At 43.4% G+C, this 24586-nt stretch overlaps 1 protein-coding gene across 3 annotated transcripts in view; it reads right to left on the reverse strand.

Moving 5' to 3' along the window:
• The window catches only part of CARS2 (cysteinyl-tRNA synthetase 2, mitochondrial), a 45052-nt gene that overhangs the window by 10626 nt on the left and 9840 nt on the right, over nucleotides 1–24586 (reverse strand). The window contains exons 8-16 of one of the 3 annotated variants that reach the window (XR_014563391.1): nucleotides 23878–24011; nucleotides 18569–18633; nucleotides 15629–15695; nucleotides 15134–15272; nucleotides 10280–10403; nucleotides 5872–5970; nucleotides 4573–4833; nucleotides 2135–2567; nucleotides 719–1146 (exon numbers count right to left, since the gene is read on the reverse strand). Coding sequence is in view for 1 of the 3 variants with exons in the window: in XM_083735304.1 (XP_083591430.1) it covers nucleotides 2505–2567; nucleotides 4573–4833; nucleotides 5872–5970; nucleotides 10280–10403; nucleotides 15134–15272; nucleotides 15629–15695; nucleotides 18569–18633; nucleotides 23878–24011 (952 nt within the window). In the remaining 2 variants the exon portion in view is untranslated. Of the gene's footprint in view, nucleotides 1–718; nucleotides 2568–4572; nucleotides 4834–5871; nucleotides 5971–10279; nucleotides 10404–15133; nucleotides 15273–15628; nucleotides 15696–18568; nucleotides 18634–23877; nucleotides 24012–24586 lie in introns of those variants that run through there. The other 2 variants (XR_014563390.1, XM_083735304.1) reach the window with 2 other exon arrangements.

The following is a 24586-nucleotide window of genomic DNA, read 5'->3' on the forward strand; positions in this document are numbered from 1 at the left end:
AGGACAAAACATCTAGAGGGGCACCATTGTTGAAATGGTAGCTTAGATCATTAGCACAAAATTAGCACAAAATTGTGCAGGTGCAGGACCCTGAGCAAGTCACTCTCAAGGAATGTTTGGGAAGGGGAGCTTATCTTTGTTAGTCAGAACCAACACATTCCAAGCTAAAGCAGACGAGGTTTCATTTTTCTAGTCACAAGTTCAGGTTCCTAAGCTGCAAAGTGAGTGTGTTTGATCAGCCACAACAGACTGGCTGGCTTGCAGGTAAAGAACAAAGCAGCACAGGGCTGCCTTCCACTCCCAGCTCTAAACTGGCAGCCTAAATCTTAGATCAAGTGTTTTGAAATGGCATTGGTATCAAAAAAGCAGAGGTTGCATTTCAGCTGGCACAAGAGCCTTTGCTAACAGTGCATTTTGAAATGCAAACTGCATTTCAGCTGCAGTTCGCTTAAGTCCAGCAGAGTTCAACGGAGTCTACTCCCAGGTCTGTGTGCCCAGGACTGCAATCTTAAATAATATGGTGACACTGAAGAAACATTACTATCATACTGCAGTTCTTCCAGACTCTGGACACAGTTTCAGTGATTTCATTTACATTTTAACTAGTAGACTCTACAGGATGCTTTCTTCTTGGGGGGGGGGGGTATGTGTTATGTCTTTTTCTCCACTTTTTATTAACATTTTTGCATTAGTAGCTAAAATCCATACATCTTATAAAATAAAATAAAAACATTTAATAGCCAAGGTTTGAATAATGCTTGTGGGGTGAGGGACAGAGAGAATTGCCTTAGATTATAATAGAGGGGACAATCAAGGCATGAAATAAACCAGATCCCAGTAGTTATTAATACATTATTTACATACAGGTATCAGTTTTGAAAATGCGTTTCATATTGTTGGGGTTCACAACAGGCTAGTATAAAATGGCTGGTTTCCAAATTCCAAGGCCCTGCCTGGAGTTTATATTTGGAAGAAAAGTAGGAGACTTGTATAGTTTGTAAGTTACCTCAAGTAGAGAAGCAAGTTCCTTTTCTTTTATGTTCCAGCGCTGCTTTGCATTAACCCCCAGGTCCTGTTTCCCTTCTAATGTCCAAGTGCTCTTGTGCACCAACATTTAGAAACTCTTTATACACTCTTGCATGAAACCTGAAATTGCCTTCTAAAGATGGCACCAGTCCCTGCCATCTGTTTAAAGATTTACAGGTCAGCCAGCATAGTCCCTACAGTCTCACTGAAATACATGGAGGCCATACCTCATCCCAGTAGAGGGCATGCAAAAAGCTTGTTTCTGAATCCACATCTCCACTACCTTAAATGCCCTGGTCTTCATCAGTTCCTTCTCATCTGAGCAACTGGTGCAACAAATAAAAGGCCATGCTGAATGTTTAAGAGAAGCCCCGCAGAAAAGAGCTATTTTAATGCAAGGTGTTCTGGATTAGTATTTTATATATTATTTGCCAACAAAGACTGATGTGTGTTTCTGACCTGAAATTAGATCCGAGTCTGTATCTGTAAATCTTCATTCGAACAAAGTCCAGCTCCAAAAAAAAAACACAGCGAAATGGCATTTTGTTAACCAACATTGCTAAAAAGAAGCCTTCTACTTCTGAACAATGCTTTGATGCAGTGAAAAAATCTGCCACAGATGTTTCAAGTAAAGGCTGGTTAGCAGGAGGCTGAAGATCAATAGGACACATGCTAACTCTCCATGTTTCTGACCTTCTAGGTACTTCTGGAGATATGAATTCTGCAGAGATTGCTCTCTGCCTGATCCGTAATTCATAAACAGCCTTGTTTGGTGCCACCTACTTTGAAACAAGACTGAATCTAGTCTGGAACACTTTCTACCAATGTGGAAGAAAGTGGATATATAGAAAAATTGTAGCATGGATTAGCATTTAACTGCAACATCAAATTGCAGTTATTACAATAGAAAAGGGTTTATGTACGATTCAGCATCTTGCTAACAAAACATCCTCCCTCCGAACCCTGGAGTTGTTGATCTAAATCTTAGTGCCTTTAAGCTTTAAGTTATTCTCGAAGGCTGTGCTGTTTTTGAGGTGGAGGCCTTCTATCTCCCCTTGCCAAGGGATACCAACTACTTATTGGTAAAAGCGAATTTAAGCCAACTCACCTCTTGTGTCACTACAGCAGACAATGCTATTTTCACTTAATTCTATTTTCTAGATGGCGCAGCTGAAGCAGTGTTTAAACTCTTGAGGTGCTGAAGTAGAGTCAAAGGATTCCATAAGTGAGAATACAGGAGAGCTGCTGTAATAAATGACAGATTTGCAATTGTTCCTCCTCACCACACCCTCCCAAAAAAACACACATCTTTTCAGAAAACAGGCAAAGCTTCTTGCTTTTAAATTTGAAGTAGACAGTTTTAAGAATTATTTCTGCCACCCAGTAATTCAAGGAGGAGGATTCTCTCAGCCAGAGTAATTTAAAATCCATTATATCGCCGCAGTATTAAGTCACTCAGTATGTACTTCTTATTTTTATCAGCTCTTTTCCCGTTCTTTACTGGGCTCTCCAAGTTCCCATGTAGAAGTAGTACTTCTATCCTGCGTAAATACAAAAAAAAGATTGTGTTAAACACTCACATTTCCTTTAACACAAACCACTTCTAGAACTCAAATATGAATTGGAAAAGCTCAGTCCTTTTCATGCTGCGAAGTAATGCTATATTGTTCAATAGCCTGACTTCCAAAGTAGGGCCTACAAGACTGTAACTCTGGCTTCAAATGTGGGCATACTGGCTTGCCCTAGACCAGAGCATTCAAAACTGTGTTGCAACACATTAGTGTGTTGGCTGCAGTGTGCAAGTGTGTCACACAAATGCTCCCCATGCTCCTCCCAGGACTGGAAAGGGGTTAGTTTAACCTCCAGTATGCTAGCAGAACTGAATTACTGTGTCACAAAATGATGCAAAACTGAATTACTGCGTCGTGAAATGATGCACGTCTAAAAAGCGTGTCACCAACATGGTAAGTTTTTAAAACTCTGCCCTAGACCAATGGGAGAGATCCTGTGGGGCTTCCAGATGTTCTAACCCCAACCACCATGGCAAATGGGTCGGGGTGATGGGAGCTGCAGTCCAGCAAACATCTGCAGAGCCACAGGTTCCCTTAACCTGCCCCAGACTCATCGCCATCTTTTCACAGGCTCACTTCATCTGCAATAATGGAATAGCAGTCACAATTCATGTTTCTAAGATGTTTCCCTGATGACGACTGCAATCCTATGTGCACTTTCCTAGGAGTAAGTCCCAGTGAACACAATGGGACTTACTCATGAGTAATAATATATAGGATTGTGCCATAAATCAGCAGAATGTTGAATTGCTAGCAGTTATTAGTAGTAGCAGTAGTACCCCGCACATCTGACTGGGTTGCCCCAGCCACTCTCAGCAGCTTCCAACCTATATAAAAACATAACAAAACATTAAATATTAAAAAGCTTCCCTATACAGGGCTGTTTTCAGATTATATAGTTCAGGTTATATAGTTACTCATCTCCTTGACATCTGATGGGAGGGCATTCCACAGGGAGGGTGCCACCACCAAGAAGGCCCTCTGCCTGATTCCTTGTAGCTTCACTTCTCACAGTGAGGGAACCACCAGAATGCCCTTGTGCTGGATCTCAGTGTCCAGGCTGAACAATGGGGTGGAGACGCTCCTTCAGTTATACAGGGCCAAGATTATTTTACTGAAATGGCTTAAGCTTTTCTGAGGCGGTGGTGATAAGAGACACCTGCTGCCACAGCGCCGACTAATAAGAATAAACATAAACCAGCATTCAGTTTTTGGGTCCTCCTCCTCGGTTGTGAAACCAGGAGGACCTTGCTACAACAATCCTCTTCCTGTTTTACACCTGGTTTGTACCCTCAGCGCAGCTTGAGCAAGTCCACACGTAAGATTGGACCAAGTGCACAAAGTTTTCAATGGGACTTTTGGCCCCCAGTCTGCCTTCGCTGGATTGCAACCCAGGTTGCTTTTGCCATCATCACAGCTCCTTTCCAGAAACCCAACTTACTCATAATAAAATGGGCTTCTCGGATCCAAATAGTATGCGTAAGAACAGAGCACTTTTGCACATTTATTTGCTCTTCTAAAATCTACACACACACACCCAACATAGCCCTTGCATGGCAGGTAAGAAAAACACAGCTAGTACCTATGGGGCAGGTAAACTTCGTGGAGCACTTTTTTCCCAAAGCCAGCACCTGCTTGAATATTTTAAAATTTCCCAAGGGCTCTTTAGAACAAAAGAAGCTCTTCAACGCTCAACAATTGTTTCCACTGAGAACTGAGGCAGCGACACAGGGCAGTAATAAGGACTTGCTGGCTTCAGCCAAACGTGACGACCATTCAAGTTTAAATCTACTGTTGCTCCTACTGTATTTTAACCATTTAGGGTGCAAGGAGGAAAGCTGCCTGTTCCAGAGGGCGGGGGGAGTGGGAAGAAGGGAGAAAAGATCACAATAAATCCCTATTCCTAAAACAACCCACAGAGGAGATATGCCAGAAATGTTCAGCCAGGAGGAGTTGAGCAGAGAAAGAGGCGAACCTTTATGTCGATGCCGTATATGGCTAGATCTCGGCGCAGGCTGTCACACGCTTGCAAGAGGGGCGCTCGGTCCTTCAACAGTTGCTGCCTTTCGGTTTTCTTTTGGAGCTGGGCTTCTTTCGACAGAGGGGCACCATCTGCGGACATGCCCCCCGCAGCCTCGGGTGCAGCAAGGGCAAAACTGCGCACTTTGGTTCGGAAGCTCACCAGTTCATCTATCACGTTGGAGAGCATGGCTGAATGTTCGTTTTCTGGAGCTACCTATTAATCAAAAACCCGAATTCAACCCCAACATGCAACACACTTACAGCAATGTGCGGCATGTCCAGAACGGCACCAGGAGTACCCAGACATGTAATTTAACTGCATACATTTTAAATAAGTTTTAAATAAGATACAAAATGGGCTGAATTATGCCTGTTTTGATTGCCATTTCTAAACAAATAATATTATTCTCGATTAAGGGGTATATATATCTTGTTAAAAAGTAAAACAAAACAGTGAAGGCCCTCTTCAAATGTAGCAAAAAAATCCTAAAGGAAAGCACCTAGTGCAGAACTAAGCCAGGATGACAGGTGATTTGTACAGGTGTGTATTTCACCCTACAGACCAGGGTTTCCCCAACTTTGGTTTCCAGCTGTTCTCTGACTATAATTCCCATAATCCCTGACCACTGGTCCTGATAGGTAGTGATGAATTTATTTAAATGAATGTTTTTATTTTCCCCTCCAAAAAAACAACACACATAACCAAGTAAAGTAATGTAAAAGAAAGCACTGCAGTAACTAAAACCAAATGGACACCAGGTGCTCGTCAACACTCTTACATCGCAACTAAAATGAATACATTAAGAGACAGTTATCAGGACTTTCAGAAAAGGAAAATACATCCTATTTAGTGTTTCTCATTTTCAGCCTTATTGTTTTTGGTTTCTAAGCCAAAGACTAACACGATGCTTTGGAACTGTATCAATTCAGATAGATTTCTGAGGATCAGGTAGGAGGACAATTTTAATTTTGATTTAAAAAAGAAGTCAAAAACAACAACAAACTTGACTCTAAATCACCTAGGGACAGCCCTGTGTTAGGGTGAGTAACACATAAAAAATTATATGCATATATAGATGGAACCACCTGGAAACATGTTTTTTTCCGAAGGACAAGGGACCAGGCACACAGTTTGTCAGAAGCCTGGTTTTGTGACCCTACAAGACCTGACAGCAAAATGCTAACTATAGCTCCTCGGAGTCCTCTTGAATTCAATGGGGCTTACTCTCAGGTAAGTGGGGTGGTTTCCTACCTGTCTTTCCGCAAGGGTGATCCCAGTTGTGTGAAGGAATTCCATGATGTAGGAGAGAATGGCTCCAAACACAACAGCGCTCCTAGGCGATCCACTTTCCTGATTTCAAAACACACAAAAGAGCTGATGTAACGATAACATCTCTCCGCACACGGACAAAAGATGAAAGCGAACAATACTCTGCGGGAATCTATTTATCTGCTAGATTGCCTAAACCTCCTCCTTTCCAAGAGCGAAGACTTCTTAACCGCAGTAACTAGCCATAGAGCATAGATTTTAGGAAAACAAAATGCCGCTGGTATGTAAGCCGGACCGCACTTGTAAGGCCTAGGGGCAAAGTTCGGGACAGCAAGGCATTTCCTTGAAGCCACTCTCCCTCCTGCAACTCTTGCTACAAGATTTTTTTTAATGTACATTATCTAGGAAAAGCTCAGAAATAAATACCTTCCAAGGCTTCTTGGATAAGCTGATAGGATAAGCTCAGGTAGTTGAGCACAAGACTCTTAATCTCAGGGTTGTGGGTTCAAAGCCCAAGTTAGGAGGAAAATTCCTGCATTGTAGCAGGGTGGACTAAATGACCCCGATAGCCCCTTCCAACTGTACAATTCTGTGATTCCATCCAGTATTTTACATCTACATCTTTTGCCAAATTATGAGACCATGGTTGTCACTAACAAAGAAAGCTACATTATCAGACTGTGTGCGCGTGTGTATATTATAAATAGGGCTGACTGCGTTCCATTATTCTGCAATGGAGGCATGGGGAGCCCAGAGGGATAAATGTGGGGGTGAGGGAAGCCAGCACATGGAAGAACCAAGGGAGAAAGCCCATTGCAAGTGATCAGTGCAGAGATTTAGCAAGAGTGATCCGTTCTTTCTCTTGTCCGGCACACTGGACGGCGAGAAAACAAGTGGGAAGACAGAAAAGAATTGTGTCCCTCATCACTGAACTTTGCTCTTCTAACTGACTATCCTCAAGGGAAGGTAGCTTTTGACCCGTCCCAAAAAATGTTTTCCACCACCATATTATTTTTCCATCTCCGCCGTATCAAGCAGTTGGTCCCTTACCTTTCTTGCCCTGATCTGGCCACAGTGATCCATGTGACGGTCACCTCCAGGCTTGATTATTGTAACTCGCTCTATGCGGGGCTGCCCTTGAAGCTGACCCAGAAACTCCAGCAGGTGCAGAATGCTGCAGCGAGGCTCCTTACGGGGTCCTTGCCACGGGATCACATTCATCCAGTGCTTTACCAACTGCACTGGCTTCCGGTGGAGTACAGGGTCAGGTTTAAGGTGCTGGTTTTGACCTTTAAAGCCCTATGCAGCCTAGGACCCTCATACCTACGGGACCACCTCTCCTGGTATGCCCCGCGGAGGACCTTAAGGTCCACAAATCACAACATTTTGGAGGTCCCAAGTCGCAAGGTGCTTAGATTGGTCTCAACTAGGGCCAGGGCCTTTTCAGTACTGGCCCCGACTTGGTGGAACACTCTGTCACAAGAGACTAGGGCCCTGTGGGATTTGACATCTTTCCACAGGGCCTACAAGACAGAGCTGTTCCGCCTGGCCTTTGGTTTGGACTCAGTCTGACCCTTATGTTTCCCGACCCTTATAGTTTTGATCTATGGGCTAACATTAAAATGAGGCTGCATTTTAAGTTGTATTTTAACCCGTATTTTAATAAACTGGTGTTTTGTGTGTGAGAGTGTTCCCCCCCCCCCATTATGTTTTTATTGTAATTTTACTGGTGTTAGCCACCCTTAGCCCGGCTCTGGCTGGGGAGGGCAGGGTATAAGTAATTTATTATTTATTATTATTATTATTATTATTATTATTATTATTATTATTATTCTGCAGTTCTGTGCAATGGTACTAACACTGGGTTCAACATCTAGCTTTGCCAATCTCAGCTCTCCATTTTAGTGCTCCACACAGATTTCCAGCTTTTACTGTTGAAAAGGCCATGCACAAAACAGTGTGAAAGCCATACTTATTGAAACCACAGAAATTCAAGAGCATTTGAAGACTCCTATTTCGTTCAGCAGACAAACGGGGCTTCCCAGCTTTAGTCGTCTGTCGTCTTGAGCAGTCAAAACACTAGTTTGTACACATTTGCACAATTTATACAGGTTACAGAGGCCAGCTTTTCTCATTGCGGAGCCTGGCTAACCATAGTGAAGGATTTTTGTATTTTCAATGCTTGTGTGGTGAGTGGGGAGGATAAAATATCTGTAGAGAGTTTTACGATACAGCCTTGGTTACATAACAGATCTCGGGCAAGTCAAGATTTGGAGGGAAGCAACTTCGCCTTAGTGAAGATCATAATTCCAAGAAATCAATTTAACAAGGGGCAAAACATTAGGAAATAATAATAATGTCACAGATGATGGATTGCATGCAGATATTCAATGAGCTAGAATCTATACTGCCAAGATTCAATACTTTTTTAAAAAAAAACACCAAAACACTGTGTTCTTTTGTTAACAGTTAACCGTGTGTGTGTTTGTGTGCTGTACGTAGATAAAACTTTGCTAATGCAATCAGATGGCTCACTAAAGTGGCTTACAGAAAAGGCACTTTAAAAACAATAAGCATGGAACTACTGTGGTACCTCAGGTTACGTACTTAATTCGTTCTGGAGATCCGTTCTTAACCTGAAGCACCACTTTAGCTAATGGGGCCTCCTGCTGCCGTCGTGTCACCACTGCACAATTTCTGTTCTCATCCTGAAGCAAAGTTCTTAACCCGAGGTACTATTTCTGGGTTAGCGGAGTCTGTAACCTGAAGTGTCTGTAACCCAAGGTACCACTGTAAAGAGTTCAGTGCTCCAGAAGTAGCGGCCATTTAGGACTTTACCCATTAGACTCAAAATGAGAAGGGTAACAAGCAAGTAGGAAGCAGGCAGTTTCTCCCAAAACACACACACACACACACACACACACACACACACACACTTCAACATTTTGCCTTGGGCAGAGTATTCAACACTCCCTGAATATCTGGTGCCATTTAATAACTAACTCACCAATTCTAGACATTAATGGGCTTGAAGATAGGCTTAAAAGTAGACTGACCAAAAAACATTTGCTCGTAATTTCTTCCACAATTAGGCCCCCCCAAAGTAATCTGCACAAGCAGGGCAGCATTTCTGCCTATTCACGGTTGCCTTCCCAACACAGTACATAAATCCCCAATCTTCCTATGGCCTCTGTGGCAATTACATGCCATTCTGGAGGAAAACTTTGGGGGGGGGTGTAAATATAACCCTAGCGCCATACTAACAGCGGTCACTGTGCATCATCATCTTGCCCCCATATATTAGCAACGTGTTGCTCTGTCTGTAAGCAAACTAACAGGGATGAACTGTCTATGGTGGCTTGGAGCCAGACTCCTCCTGGTTCTCCTGCAGCAAAGCCCACCACTAATGACCAACAGGGAACAACTCTGACTTCCAAGTTCAGTATCACTCTGCTCCACCTGGATGCTATGTCCGTCACACTGCCACCAGTGCTATTTTTCTAGAAAAAGAGGTGACAGGTCTCACCATGAATACCTGCCTTGTTCTCTTATAATGGAAATGGCGCCCACCTGAGAGGTGCCAGAAATGAGTTTCCAGCTGGAAAAAAGCCGTGGTGCCAGTCAGTTCACACCTGAAAATCTCTACCGCTACAACTGTGCTGGAAGCTATTTTTCTTTTAAATTCGCAACAAGCCAACATTTGGGCAAGAAAAGGGGAAAGAACAGAATAAACTCAGGAAAACAACAGTTTCTACGAAAGATTACCTGGGTACTCCTCAGTCTCTCTCAGTCTCTCTCAGTCTCTCTCTCTCTCTCTCTCTCTCTCTCACTCATATAAATACAGTCGTACCCTGGAAGTCAAACGGAATCCGTTCCGGAAGTCTGTTCAACTTCCAAAACGTTCAAAACCCAAATCATGGCTTCTGATTGGCTGCAGAAAGCTCCTGCAGCCAATCAGAAGCCCCGGAAGCCCTATCAGACATTCAGCTTCCAAAAATAGTTCACAAAGCGAAACAGTCACTTCTGGGTTTGCAACGTTCAAGAATTAAGCTGTTCGAAAACCAAGGTACAACTGTAAATACATAACTGAACGGTGTGATTAGTGAAGAAAAAAGGCTCGTGTAAAAGTTCTTCAGCTGCCTAAGAATACCAAGTAGTAAGAAGGAAATAAAACTTTTGGTGTTCTAAAACACGGCAAAAGAGGTTTCTGATCCTAGAAATGCAGTTTGTATAAATGCCTGTCTTGGGATGTGGCAGAGAGTGGGGGAGAGAATCATTTGTCTTTATTTTTCCTTGCAAGTTTCGCCTAGGAAAATGATAAAACCAACCTGTCAGTACAGAACCGTTTAGACAATGGTCGGTTTCTGATCTTTGTCTCCTAACGGGTTACCTTAGTGACGGCCTTCAGCTGCCTGTTGCCATGGTGAATGAGGTCCATAACTGCACCAATAGCCCTGGGGGTGTCAAAGTCATCGGCACACGCAGACTTCACCGCTGCTTTGGTGTTGGCTAGCCTTGGAGAAGGAGGAGAAAAAATTAAGACAACGGAAGTGTTGTTTTTTTTTTTTAGAAAAGCCCCAGACGTAAACCGATCGGCTAGTTAAAATGCACTTTTGGCAGGATGTATCCCAGGTTAAGTAGTTTGACCAACAATTTCATCAGGAGGCGGCTGAGTTCCTGCTCCAACTTTTGCATGGGGAGCAAAAGTGCTTCACACAAGCTGGATCAAGTGCCATTTGGTAAATCACTATTAAAGGAGGACGGATACTTCTCTTAAAACAAAAGGGACAAATGAATGGAAGATTACAAGACTTCCTGGTGCCTGTTACCTCTCTGCAGCCCATTTTCCAGGCACACTGTATGTTTAGGACAAATAAAGGTTCTGGAACTAGCAAAACTGACGGATATAATAAGGAGAAAATCCAAAACTATGGTTATGAAGCAATGGGGGTTCTTAAATGATTATTTACAAAACCAGGGCTGGACTACAAAAATCTGGTTGTGTTAATAATAATAATAATAATAATAATAATAATAATAATATATTATTTGTACCCCGCCCATCTGGCTGGGTTTCCCCAGCCACTCTGGGCGGCTTCCATAAAAACCAGAAATACACTAAAATATCACAGATTAAAAACTTCCCTGAACAGGGCTGCCTTAAGATGTCTTCTGAATGTCAGGTAGTTATTTATCGCTTTGACATCTGATGGGAGGGCATTCCACAGGGTGGGTGCCACTACCGAGAAGGCCCTCTGCCTGGTTCCCTGTAGCTTTGCTTCTCGTAATGAGGGAACCGCCAGAAGGCCCTCAGCGCTGGACCTCAGCGTCTGGGCAGAACGATGGGGGTGGAGACGCTCCTTCAGGTATACTGGGCCGAGGCCGTTTAGGGCTTTAAAGGTCAACACCAGCACTTTGAATTGTGCTCGGAAACGTACTGGGAGCCAATGTAGGTCTTTCAAGACCGGTGTTATGTGGTCTCGGCGGCCGCCCCCAGTCATCAGTCTAGCTGCCGCATTCTGGATTAGTTGTAGTTTCCGAGTCACCTTCAAAGGTAGCCCCACGTAGAGCGCATTGCAGTAGTCCAAGCGGGAGATAACTAGAGCGTGCACCACTCTGGCGAGACAGTCCGCGGGCAGGTAGGGTCTCAGCCTGCGTACCAGGTGGAGTTGGTAGACAGCTGCCCTGGATACAGAATTGACCTGCGCCTCCATAATCTTGTGCGTAATAAAAAATATACAAAGTGAGACATTAAGAAAATCCAAAGGGAAAATATGAAGAACAGAGGATCCGACGAACGGATTATTAAAAACGCATGAGGCAAACAGTAGAAGTCTTAAAAAAAAAAACACTTTATTTAAGGTAGATAAGGACAAGATGAAATTATACAATTGAATATAAATATAGATTGGAAATGGCTATGTATAGTGAATACTTATCTACTTAAAAAAAAAATTCACCTATGATCTTTTTCTTTTACTTCTTTATTTTTTCTTTGTTCTTTTTTTTCTGATATCTTATCTTTCATTTCACTCCTTTATTGTGAATACCATTTTATAGAGGTATAAATGACTGTAAATATGAAAAGAGACAAAGTATTCTCTATTTGTTTTTCCTTGGTTATATGTATTTTCTTTTTCTTTCGTATTTCCTTTTGTTGTAAATATGTATGTTTTCTAATTTGTACTTAATTAAAAATATTATTATTATTATTATTTAAAAAAGGACAGATAAAGGTTTCTGCAGCCATCACGCCTAGCGGTGGCCCTGAAATCTGCCATTTCTATACCAAAGGTGTGCAATAACAGGGAAGAAAAATCCGAATGGCTACAGCTGTCACCAACCAATGGCAGGGGCTTGCTGGGCAATATTCTGCCACGTAACTGATGCTCTATGAAAAGACTGGGGAAGCCGCCTTGAACAAACTCCCTTCTGCTAATCATTGTTACGTTTTCACTGCAATCTTTGAGCGGAGAACGTTGGCATTAATATGTGGGTGCTTAGAGTTCCGAATGATCTTTGTGAATGTATAGGTTTATACGTACACTAACATTCTAGTCGGGTGACGCTGTGGGTTAAACCACAGAGCCTAGGGCTTGCTGATCAGAAGGTTGGCGGTTCGAATCCCCGCGATGGGGTGAGCTCCCATTGATTGGTCCCTGCTCCTGCCAACCTGGCAGTTCGAAAGCACGTCAAAGTGCAAGTAGATAAATAGGTACTGCTCTGGCGGGAAGGTAAAAGGTGTTTCCGTGCGCTGCTCTGGTTAGCCAGAGTCATGCTGGCCACATGACCCGGAAGCTGTATAAAGCGAGATGAGCGCCGCAACCCCAGAGTCGGCCACGACTGGACCTAATGGTCAGGGGTCCTTTTACCTTTACCTTTAACATTCTAGTCATTTTAAGACAGCCATTCCTGGACTTCTGGTTTGCTGCAAGGGGAGAAGGCAGCTGGTGCCGCTATCGCAGCAACCCGGCTGCTGCTTTTGGGAGTTTTGGGGTAGCTCGGAGACAATGAGCACCCCAAAGGAAGTCCTGGGGACGGCCAGGACATTACAGGGTCCTGCAGTGACCAAAGCAAGCTCCCAACGGGCCCACTCAGTTTTGTTAGGAGCCAGGCCGTCCCGGCAGTCGAGCCACAGTTGCTGGGCTATAATACACTCCAGCAGCAAGTTGCCTCATTATTCCTCTCTCAGGAATTTGGCCGGCATGCGTGTCTTTGGTATGGGGAAGCTAAAATCTGTAAGAGTTTTATGAACCACATTCTCATGAAGAATTTGTAGAGAGTCTGAGAGAAATATAAAAATCTGCTAGAAAGAAAAACACACCTTTACGGTAATCACCCATCAGAGCAATTACAATTAAGAGAGTTAATATGGATAGACAATGGGAATTGCTGGACTTTGCAGAACCCAGACTGAAACCTATGGAGAAGTTAAGAAGCCATGTTATGGATTGGTTACAATACCACCAGATATATGATACATTTAAGGTAGTGGTTTTTTTTAAGGGTTTCCAGACCAAAGCTCACAATTTGAAAAAGAATGGTTACAAAATATGGATAAACATTTGTCCAAAATGTATAATTTCTTATTAGAAATGGAAAACAAATGACAAGCTAGTTACAGCATCAATGAAACACTGGGCAATAGATATAGGACACAATATAGACCTAAACCTCTGGGAGAAATTTTGGAAAAGTGATCTGAAATTTCCTGCGTGTTATTCTCTGAAAAAGAACTATTTAAAAATAATCCATAGATGGTACCTAACTCCCAATAGGTTGGCTAAGATTTATAAAGCAGAATCAGCTATGTATGAAGCAGAATCAGCTATGTGTTGGAAATGTAAAGAAGTAGAAGGAACATTTTTCCATGTGTGGTGGACATGCAGAAAAGTGAAGGAATATTGGGAAAAGAATTATAACAGGCATAGGCAAATTCGCCCCTCCAGACGTTTTCGGACTACAACTCCCATCATCCCTGGCCAACAGGACCAGTGGTCAGGGATGATGGGAACTGTAGTCTCAAAACATCTGGAGGGCCAAGTTTACCTATGCCTGAATTATAATTTACCTTCCTAAAAAAACCAGAGTCCTTTTTGTTGGGAATAACCCAGACACAAATTCCCAGGTCCTGGAAAAGTTTATTTATGTATGCAACAGCGGCCCGTGTTTTATTGCCCCAGAAATGGAAAGTGAGTGAGGTCCCTTGTAAAAGAGGATTGGCAACTTAAGATGTTAGAATATGCAGAACTTTCAGGTTTAACTCACAGAATAAGAGAGCAAGAAGAACGTATATTTATAGAAGAGTGGAAAATATTTATTGAATATATGGAAAATAATTGTACACAGCTCAAAATGCTGGCAGCATTAAAATAAATGCAATGGAAGGAGAAGAAGGGAAGTCATTGGATGTTTCAAAGTTTGAATTTTTTTTAAAATTTGATATGTAGAAAAATGAAAACTCTCTCTCTCTCTCTCTCTCTCTCTATATATATATAAAGACAGCCATACCTGCGGCTGTATCATTGGATCCCACCAAAAGTGAGAATGAAGCTCAGTTGATACTCCTAATCTCCACAAACATGGCTACTGCAAGTGGCCAGAGTAGAAATGCAATTCCTAGCATCCAATTCATTAAAATTTGGAAGACATTAGCATTATTGAAGATAATATACGGTATTAAACTCGGGGATGGAAGATCTATAAATCTGTTTCTTGAGGAATAGGAAAGATTTATGTGTTATTGGAAAAGAAATTACAAAGCGTCAGAAGCTGGTGTTGAGAGAATATGGCTCTTTTCACTAATACAACTGAATAGATTTTGATTCATGACCATATAATCAATCAATAGAAGAGATATGTGACAGCCTTGTGTTGTGCCTGGACTCTCTTTAAAACTATTAAAAGAAAAAAGTGAACAGGGTCTGCTAATTAATCAAAGCAAAGACAACTCAAGGAAGGCTAAACTACAAAATAGAAGGGGTCAAAATACACACACAGCCGGGAGGAAAAAACAATATGTACTCTGAAAGCAAAAAAACCCCTAACATGCCGGGAACAGGATGAGTTAAAACCTCTTTCTCTGATGTGCTTGTCATTTTTACTTGCAGGGATTATTTTCTCACTTTGTTTATAAGGAAAGCATATAAAGGCAGTTGTTGCGTGCCAGCTGAAGTGGTAACTTCTCAGGATTTTATCACATACCAGGCCAATAACACAAAACACAACAGGCCTTCACACTCACCTCTCCCACAGTAGATCTTCTCTAACGGCTTCACACAAAAGTTGTCCTTTCATGTAGGCATGTGTACTGCTCACAAAAGAACAGATTGTCTGAAGAACATTCTTTGCATCATTCATGCTGTCATCACTGTATTCAACAGCTAGGAAAATAAATTCAGCTTTATGTTGTTCCGTCAAAGCATCAGCATTATTATATAAACAGAGAACAATGGTTATGCTACTATTAAAAACTATTAATCTCATGTGGCTCAGGTGTGGGAATGGATTTAATGGCCCCCTCACTTTTCCTACCACCAGCCAACACAGGGCTACATCTGAAAATTGATTTGACGTTCAAGAGTACAGACAAAAAAAAACCCCTCACGCCCCAAAATCATAGCACTCTCAAAAAAAAGTCCCCAACCCAAAAGATATGCCTTATAAATGTGCACACAAAGCATATACATAATTATGACTTTATGGATAGTCCATGTATACCCAAAGGAGTTTTCCTTACATGATCTGTATCCACTCCGTAAGCAAAACATCCTAAACTGATCAGGTGAGAACTTCTTCAGGAAATCCTAAAGACAAAGTGAAAAAGAAATACACATTAAGCTCTAGCTCTCCTAATAACTAACAGTTATAAGTGGGTCATAAAGGACATCACCATTAATGGAAAATAGTCTCCATGACAGAATCCGACACGCTGCAAAATCCCAGATTGCATGTAGTGGTCAGAGTGTTGGGCTAGGACTTAGAAGACCACAGCGTCTCAGGCTGACCTACTTTGCAGAGTTGTGAGGATAAAATGAGGAGGAGGCAGGCCACCTTCAGCAACTTTGAGGAAAGGTGTGATAGAAAGGAAATCATCATCATCATCATTCAGCCTTCAATATTCACATGAATTAAATTTTTGCGTACAGGGCTGGGATTGCACGTTTGGGACAGACCTTCCAGTTTACAACAGGAAGACCTTCGTTAACAAACACAATCCCAAGTCCTTCCACACACCTCAAAGCCCTCGACCCTCTGCTATTATATACCTCATAAGAAGAAGAAGAAGAAGAAGAAGAAGAAGAGGAGGAGGAGGAGGAGTTTGGATTTGATATCCCGCCTTTCACTCCCCTTCAGGAGTCTCAAAGCGGCTAACATTCTCCTTTCCCTTCCTCCCCCACAACAAACACTCTGTGAGGTGAGTGGGGCTGAGAGACTTCAGAGAAGTGTGACTGGCCCAAGGTCACCCAGCAGCTGCATGTGGAGGAGCGGGGAAGCGAACCCGGTTCACCAGATTACGAAACTACCGCTCTTAACCGCTACACCACACTGGCTCTAAAGAGGATTATATCAAGGCAGATAGCAATCCCTGCTTCCATGAGCACCGATTGCAGCAGAATCTGACAAGGAATTTTGAGTTTTCATTTAAAGTGGAAAAACCCAAGCTTCTAGTTTTCATTTAAAGTGAAATAGTTCTCACTGCTGCAGAAATGTCAGAATGCACAGAAACCCAGGGTTGCAACTGGGCCCCATGTTCCTTCTGGCTATGTACCTCCCAGTTACTGCCTGCTAAACTTCCTCCTAGAACCCATTAGTATTTCACAAAATTAAAAATGTAACCAAAATTTTACAAAAACACAAAGTGCAGGCTCAGAATAAAGCAAATTTTGTGTGTGTATCTAAACACATGACGTATATCTGCATCATTTTACAGTCTGAGTGAAATATCTGAATTTGGCTTCCTAGGTATAGGAAACGCAGATACTCTCTCTGCTCAATATTAGAAGCACTATTTTTATGTCCTGTCTTCTGAGCAGGACACAGGACAGTATATTATACTGTTAACTGTTAGCAACTTAAACTAAACTCGGGGTGAGAGTATCAGGAAGGAAGACTCAAAAGAACAAGCACAGCTTGACAGACACTATTCAACTTGAGTCCAGAAAGAGAGGGAAACGACGCCTGACTAGTCCTTTGGAATCTGTTCATTCCTAAATGTGAAGGGAGACAAAAGGAAAGCAGTCAATGCTGCAGATTTTCAGGGGGGACTTTTCCACACTAGAGTTTTCTCATGAATAAACAAGAGGAAGTCTGGGTCAGTGGACTGAAACTCACCTTAAGGAGTTTATTTTTTTCTTTAAGATGAGTGAAGACAAATTACCCATCAATTACTATGCCCATCCAAAAGATTCCCCCAGTTACAATATTTGTGAAGGACACGCAAAAAAAATCCACAAACAAAATGTCACCTTTGCATTCCAAAGAATTTATAACAATGTCTTCTTCCCAACAGATGCAGGCATTTTTAAAGCTAGCATGGTGGACAAGATGCTAGCCTTGGGCCATGCTGGCTGAGGCTGAAGGAGCTGAAGTCTAACTACATCTGGAAAACTATGCATTTTCCCACCTCTGCTTTACACTTCCTACCGCTTGTTTACTCAAGAAAGCAGGCCTGTTAAGTTTAGTGAAGCTTACTACCAGGTAAGCTTGCAGCCTTGGGCTACTATCCTGAACACAGTTGGACTCAATGCATTGGATGGCGCTACACTGGGCCTCAAAAATGTTGCGAGGACAAAATAAGGGAAAACGATGGCCTCCTCTGAGCAAGAGCTGGATATAAATATTGTTAGACTCAACTCCCACCAGGCCCAGAATCCCATGGTCAGAAATGATGTTCCAGTCCAACAACCAGAGCCCAATGATCCTCACCAATCCCTGTAACAAGTAAAGGTAAAGGGACCCCCTGGTCCAGTCGTGACCAACTCTGGGGTTGTGGCGCTCATCTCGCTTTATTGGCCGAGGGAACTGGCGTACAGCTTCTGGGTCATGTGGCCAGCATGACTAAGCCGCTTCTGGCGAACCAGAGCAGTGCACAGAAACGCCGTTTACCTTCCCACCAGAGCGGTGCCTATTTACCTACTTGCACTTTGATGTGCTTTCGAACTGCTAGGTTGGCAGAAGGGACCGAGCAACGGGAGCTCACCCCGTTGCGGGGATTCAAACCACAGACCTTCTGATCAGCAAGCCCTAGGCTCTGTGGTTTAACCCACAGACCACCCGCGTCCCCTATCACGATGCTTAGCTGGTGATATATCATGATGATGAAAACCAGATATGGCCCAGCCCTAGTTAGAAGATGGGAATGCTCTTCTGCACTGAGCCTGCAATCCTAAATACACTTGCCTGGGACCAAGTCCTCTTGAACGCTATAGGACTTGTGCCCAAGTAGACATGCCCAGGGTGGCACAGGTAATCTCGAATATGAGCTGGGCCAGGCCTCAAGCATTCCTCCATCCCACCCTCTGATCTTAAGAGCTCCTTCTTCAAGTTTCTTCCTGCACAGGCCAAATCCACTGAGAGGAGCTTGATTTAAAAAAAAACAACCAAAAAACACATTCCCGGTGGTGGCAACTGTTCAGAGGATTCAAGTTAAATGGAAGTGTGTGCCAGTTTACAATACCTTAATGGTAATGTAGTTTTTCAGTGATTTTGACATTTTCTCACTCCCTTTAACATGCAGGTGTCCTGGAACGACAAATGCAAGATGACTTTGCTTTATTTTCTGAGCAGAGTTTTTTAAAAAAAGACAAAAACAAGGTTAAATTATTTTTCAGAATAAAAAAGGTAAAGGTAAAGGTACCCCTGCCCGTACGGGCCAGTCTTGACAGACTCTGGGGTTGTGCGCCCATCTCACTTAAGAGGCCAGGGGCCAGCGCTGTCCGGAGACACTTCCGGGTCACGTGGCCAGCGTGACATCGCTGCTCTGGCGAGCCAGAGCCGCACACGGAAACGCCGTTTACCTTCCCGCTGGTAAGCGGTCCCTATTTATCTACTTGCACCCGGAGGTGCTTTCGAACTGCTAGGTTGGCAGGCGCTGGGACCGAGCAGCGGGAGCGCACCCCGCCGCAGGGATTCGAACCGCCGACCTTTCGATCGGCAAGTCCTAGGCGCTGAGGCTTTAACCCACAGCGCCACCTGCGTCCCATATTTTTCAGAATAGCAGGAGCTAAAAACAGTAGACCAGAGTCTATTTCACTCAGTTTGTTGTTCTATATTAAGGAACAGAGAGGAACAAGAATTTTTAAAAATATTAAAAACAGTGCTGCTATTTCTGTAACTGATTTGGTCATGAACCTTGTAACTGCTTTAGGTTTAAATAGTTTGCATATTACCGTATTTTCGCCCTATAGGACGCACCGTCCCATAAGGCGCACCTAGTTTTTTTGGGGGGAAATAAAGGGGGGGAAATATTTCCCCCCCAGGCGCGGGGCGGGGGAGGCCCGAGCTTCCCCCGAACCCAGCCCCCAAACAGGCAGCTCTCTGCAAGCCGTGGGAGCCCAGCGCTGGCTCCCGCTGCTTGCTGAGAGGTCCGTGAAGCCTGGACGCGCTGAGCTCAGTGCGCGCAGGCTTTGGCATGCAGGCAACTCTCTGCAAGCAGCAGGAGCGCTCCCGCTGCTTGCGGAAAGGTCCGCGAAGCCTGGAGAGCGAGAGGGGTCGGTGCGCACCAACCCCTCTCGCTCTCCAGGCTTCAGCGAAAGCCTGCATTCGCCCCATAGGACGCACACACATTTCCCCTTCATTTTTGGAGGGGAGAATGTGCGTCCTATAGGGCGAAAAATATGGTAATGTAGGGTTTTCCAGATATTGAAGCAAGCAGGGTGTAATATTCAACTAAGTAAGCCCATTACTATTACTCAGTGCTAGGAGGAAAGGCCAATATTTTCATTTTCGTTCCCTATTACAGTAACTAAAATATTCCCAAACACAACTAGCCCTTTAATTTGCAGCACCACAGATCAAAATCGCCCACCCCCAGGAAATTCTTCAACTAAAAAATTAAGGAACAATCCCAGGGCCCTATCCCAACAGAAACAAATGGGCTGAGACATACGGGCTTTGTTTCATTTGCTATACATGGAGCATTCATAAAACTGGGCCCAATTTTATGGAACCTCCTTCCAGCTGAGGTAACACAGTCCACCTACCCCTGACCCCAAAACCTACCGAAGACTTTTAATCCAGCAGGCATTGTAACTTAAGCTTGATTTAATAGTTTTAACCAATTTTCACCTGTTCAGTATTATATTTTCTGTATACCACGTAGGGACTATTGTAACCAAGTGGTATATACCGTATTTTTCGCTCCACAGGACACACTTTTCCCCTCTTAAAATCTAAGGGGGAAAGTCTGTGCATCCTATGGAGTGAATGCAGGGGGGAGACAGGCAGGAAAAGCCCCCAAGAGCCGCACACAAGTTTCACGCGGCTCTTGCGGGCTTTTCCCCAGGAGGGAGAAGGGACTGACGCGGCCAGTCAGTCCCTTCTCCCTCCTCGTAGAAAAGCCCACAGGAGCTGCGTGCTCCTTAAAGGGTGCTCGGCTCCTGTGGGCTTTTGCAGGAGGTGGGGGAATCCATCCCGCTCACTGCCTTGGTTTCTTTAGCCACGCTTCTTTAGCCACGCTGGAGAGGTTTAGCTCCCGGCTGGAGAGGTTGCGCGGCTATGGCAGAAGCCAAGGGATGGATCCTGCTCGCTGTCTTGGCTTCTTTGCTCTTTGGGGCAGGGGAATAATATTTTTTTTCTTGATTTCCCCCTCTAAAAACTAGGTGCGTCTTGTGGTCCGGTGCGTCCTATAGAGCGAAAAATACGGTAAGCTGTTTAAACAAATCAATAATATTATATAAGCAAAGTGCCACTTTCAAGCCCCAGATGGCTTCCAAGGACCATTTTACCTCATTCTTTTCTGAGAAAAGGCAGAAACAGAAGGAAACCCTATCCATGGACAATACTTTGCAACAACCGCACAGCATGACTCCACTGGGACCTGTATGTGGCAGGAAGTCGCGAATGACCACAGCATGTGTGCGGGCATCGTGTGTGACAATCTACACACGGCTTTCACACAATTTCTACATAGAAGTGTGCTAGAAACATATACTGTGTGAAATGATTCTTAGGTTTTCTTGTGCACCATTGTACTGTTAAACACACACACACACACACACACACACACACGAGAGAGAGAGAGAGAGAGAGAGAGAGAGAGAGAGAGAGAGAGAGTTGTGCATTTTCTCCATCAGCTCCTTCTACAAATATTTCAAGAGAGGCAAGCAGTCTTGAATAGAGTCCCATTAATGAGCTTGCCCAAACTCTACAATCTGTTAAGGAACACTGACAAGTTATTTTCTGAAATGCAATAATAATTGCCTATGAATAATTCACATTAAGTTATGGGAAGAAGAAGAGGAGGAAGAAATCAGTTAATGAATGCAACATGCTGGCTTTCACAATAGCGCCACTGAAAGGTAGAGATAAGTAAATTAATCAGATACAGGTAATCTGAACACCCAAATAGCACTCTACATCATTCGAAGCATGCACGTGTAAGAAAGTAATTTTTAAAAGCAACGTCTTAAACATAATGGAGTGAATATCTCTAGTAGAAAAAATCAGAATCTTTCAGCATTTTGATTTACAATATTAAGTAGGCTGTTGCATCCTAAATATATATGCAGTGGTACCTCTAGTTATGAACTTAATTCATTCCAGAGGTCTGTTCTTAACCTGAAACTGTTCTTAACTAGAGGTGTGCATTCGCTAATGGGGCCTCTTGCTGCCACTGCACCGCTGGCACATGATTTCTGTTCTCATCCTGGAGCCAAGTTATCAACTCAAGGTAACTCTTCCAGGTTAGCGGAATTTGTAGCCTGACGCGTTTGTAACCTGAGGCATTTGTAACCCGAGGTACCACTGTATATATATTATAGGAACAGGGAAAATCATTAATCAGAAATAATGACTCAACTCTGCAAAAAGAGTAAAAATGGTTTGAACCAGGCTGACTGCTTGTTGAAATTTCACCATTTGGGTATTTATTTGTTTCATGATGTTACAAGAAAATGTAGTACTGAGATACTTAAAAGAAGCTAAATCTGCCCTCGCATCAACAGGCTTAAAATAAACCAATACCTAAGACACATTCACAAATAAAGACACACATGAGGCAACTCTTTTTCAGAAGAGCTTGCCTTACTCTCGTCAATTCATGCGCACATTTTATGAGCACAACTATTCTCCTTACTTTTCCCACTCCAAGAAGAGATGTGATGTGAAAATATCCCAGAATGCTCCTTCCTAACATTTGTGGTAGGACAAAGGCACCTTGGGCCCTGATCTGGTAACGTCCACATGAACAAGGACAGGCATATGTAATTCCCCTTACAGAAGACATCATGCTCCCTCCCTCTCTCCCTTCCACTCCCCTCAGAGGGCCAAATCAAATATCATGTGCCCCACCAGAAGGCTGCTGAAGAGGAGGAGAGCTTCACACAGGAGGGCACAACAGCCTCCATCTTGAAAACCACCAATGGAAAGAAGTCCACCTAAGAGGACTTGTCCTCTTTCTTCTCCCCACCACCCACAGCTTCCAAAAGGGCTATCCAGAGGGTTGGGGAACTTTCCTGAGCAATGTGGGAAAGAGCATAGGGGGGCAGCACTGAAAAGGTGACCCAAAATCAGGCAGAGGAACTTGTAGCTCCATTCATACAAGGTTCCTCTTCAAGATTCTGGGTAAGTTCCCACAACCACCAACAGCTCCCCTCCTATCCCACGCTGTTCGCTTGGGTCCCCCAACTCCAAAGAGGCATTAATGGGGCTATAGAGGGAGGTTCAAGGGTGCCATTGAGAGGGTCTGTTGTTGCAGCTCCCCGATAGTGGAATCCTCTCCCCAGTGAAGTCCACATAGTGCCATCATTAACTTCTCTCTTTTTCCAGCCAGCTGGTGGCTGATGGTGATTTTGCTATTTCTTGATATTACTTTGCTGCTGAAGATCTGCAGCTGTTTTATTGGGTCTGTTCTATGGGTTATTGTATGTCTTTAATAATAATAATAATTTATTTTTACCCCACCCATCTGGCTGGTTTCCCAAGCCACTCTGGGCGGCTTCCACAGAAACCAAAAATACACTAAAATCACACATTAAAAACTTCCCTGAACAGGGCTGCCTTAAGATGTCTTCTGAATGTCAGGTAGTTGTTTATCTCTTTGACATCTGATGGGAGGACGTTCCACAGGGTGGGCGCCACTACCGAGAAGGCCCTCTGCCTGGTTCCCTGTAGCTTTGCTTCTCGCAATGAGGGAACCGCCAGAAGGCTCTCGGCGCTGGACTTCAGTGTCCGGGCAGAACGATGGGGGTGGAGACGCTCCTTCAGGTATAGTGGGCCAAGGCCGTTTAGGGCTTTAATATGTAACATACACAAATTGTTCTTCTGATTTGCTTTATGATCTTAAAATTTTGGAAGTTTGGAGACTCCTTATGTTGCAACTAATAAATGGAATTAAAATCCTTATTCACAGATCACAGGATCCAAGTTCATATTTGTACTGAGCTCGGTCTGTGAGTTAATCCAATTGCACAGGCCACTTCTATGCTGCCACAGCTGATCCCTAGTAGGAAGATGGCTTGGAGAGACTCCAAAATATTGCGCTGACTCATTCAGAAAAGTTCAACATAAACTTACACACACCCCATATTGCAGAGTAGTGCAATACACAAGTAACTTCTGTAGTCCCAATAAGCAAACTGTGTTTGTCAGGCACTGAGAGGTAACAGAAGAACAGATAAAGAGAATCAAAATTAAGTTACGACATGCGGTAATTTATGTTCATTAAATGTTACCTTTAAAAACTTGATTTTGTCCGGATCGGCGTAACTGAATGAAATGGAATGCTAGGGACGTCAAAAGCAAAAAAAGGTTTATTTAAGCACTTACCAGAGTGTAGGAAATAATTTCCCCATTGTTCACACTGATGATAAACTTCACACTGAGCAATTTCGTTTTCGTGATGAGGAAATGCAAGATCGATTCCACCAGTGTGGATATCCAAATGTCCTCCAAACACCAGACTACAACAAAAGCAATCAATGAGTGGGAGTTGGGAGGGGGGGAGGAGAAAAAAGACAGAGAAATACATTCCTGTTACAGTTCAGTAAAGAGGAGAATTGAGAGCCAGCTCTGGAATTTATTCAAACCACTGCATCAGCTTAAGTTTATCATACAAGGAATCATCTATATATAGGGTTTCTATTAGCCAAATGAAGTGTGTGTGTGTGTGTGATTTTTTAAAACATTACAAGGCAAAGCCAGTTTAAGAGGAGCACCTTGCAAAGTGTGTTTTTCCAGGATTCTAAGACTGATTTCAATCGGCCGTGGTGTTTTTTGCAAAATAAGAGCAACAGAGGGACAGTCTGTGCAGCGAGTTTTTCCTCCTATGCAAGAAGTCCCATGCATCCCTGGGTATGCATCAGCAAATGTAATGTTTGAACAAGGCAACCACAGTTGCAACCAGCAGCAATTGTGCACAAGCGTTTCCATAAGGCAGAAGCAGATGCAACTGCAGCACAATAGTTCTGGATGTCGTCATTCATTATTGCCAAATTAACCAGCAAGCTGAGCTCCGTTAACAAAGTGTTTGGAGTTC

The sequence above is a fragment of the Podarcis gaigeae genome (genome assembly GCF_964106915.1).
Source record: "Podarcis gaigeae genome assembly, chromosome: 4".
Taxonomy (NCBI): Eukaryota; Metazoa; Chordata; class Lepidosauria; order Squamata; family Lacertidae; genus Podarcis; species Podarcis gaigeae.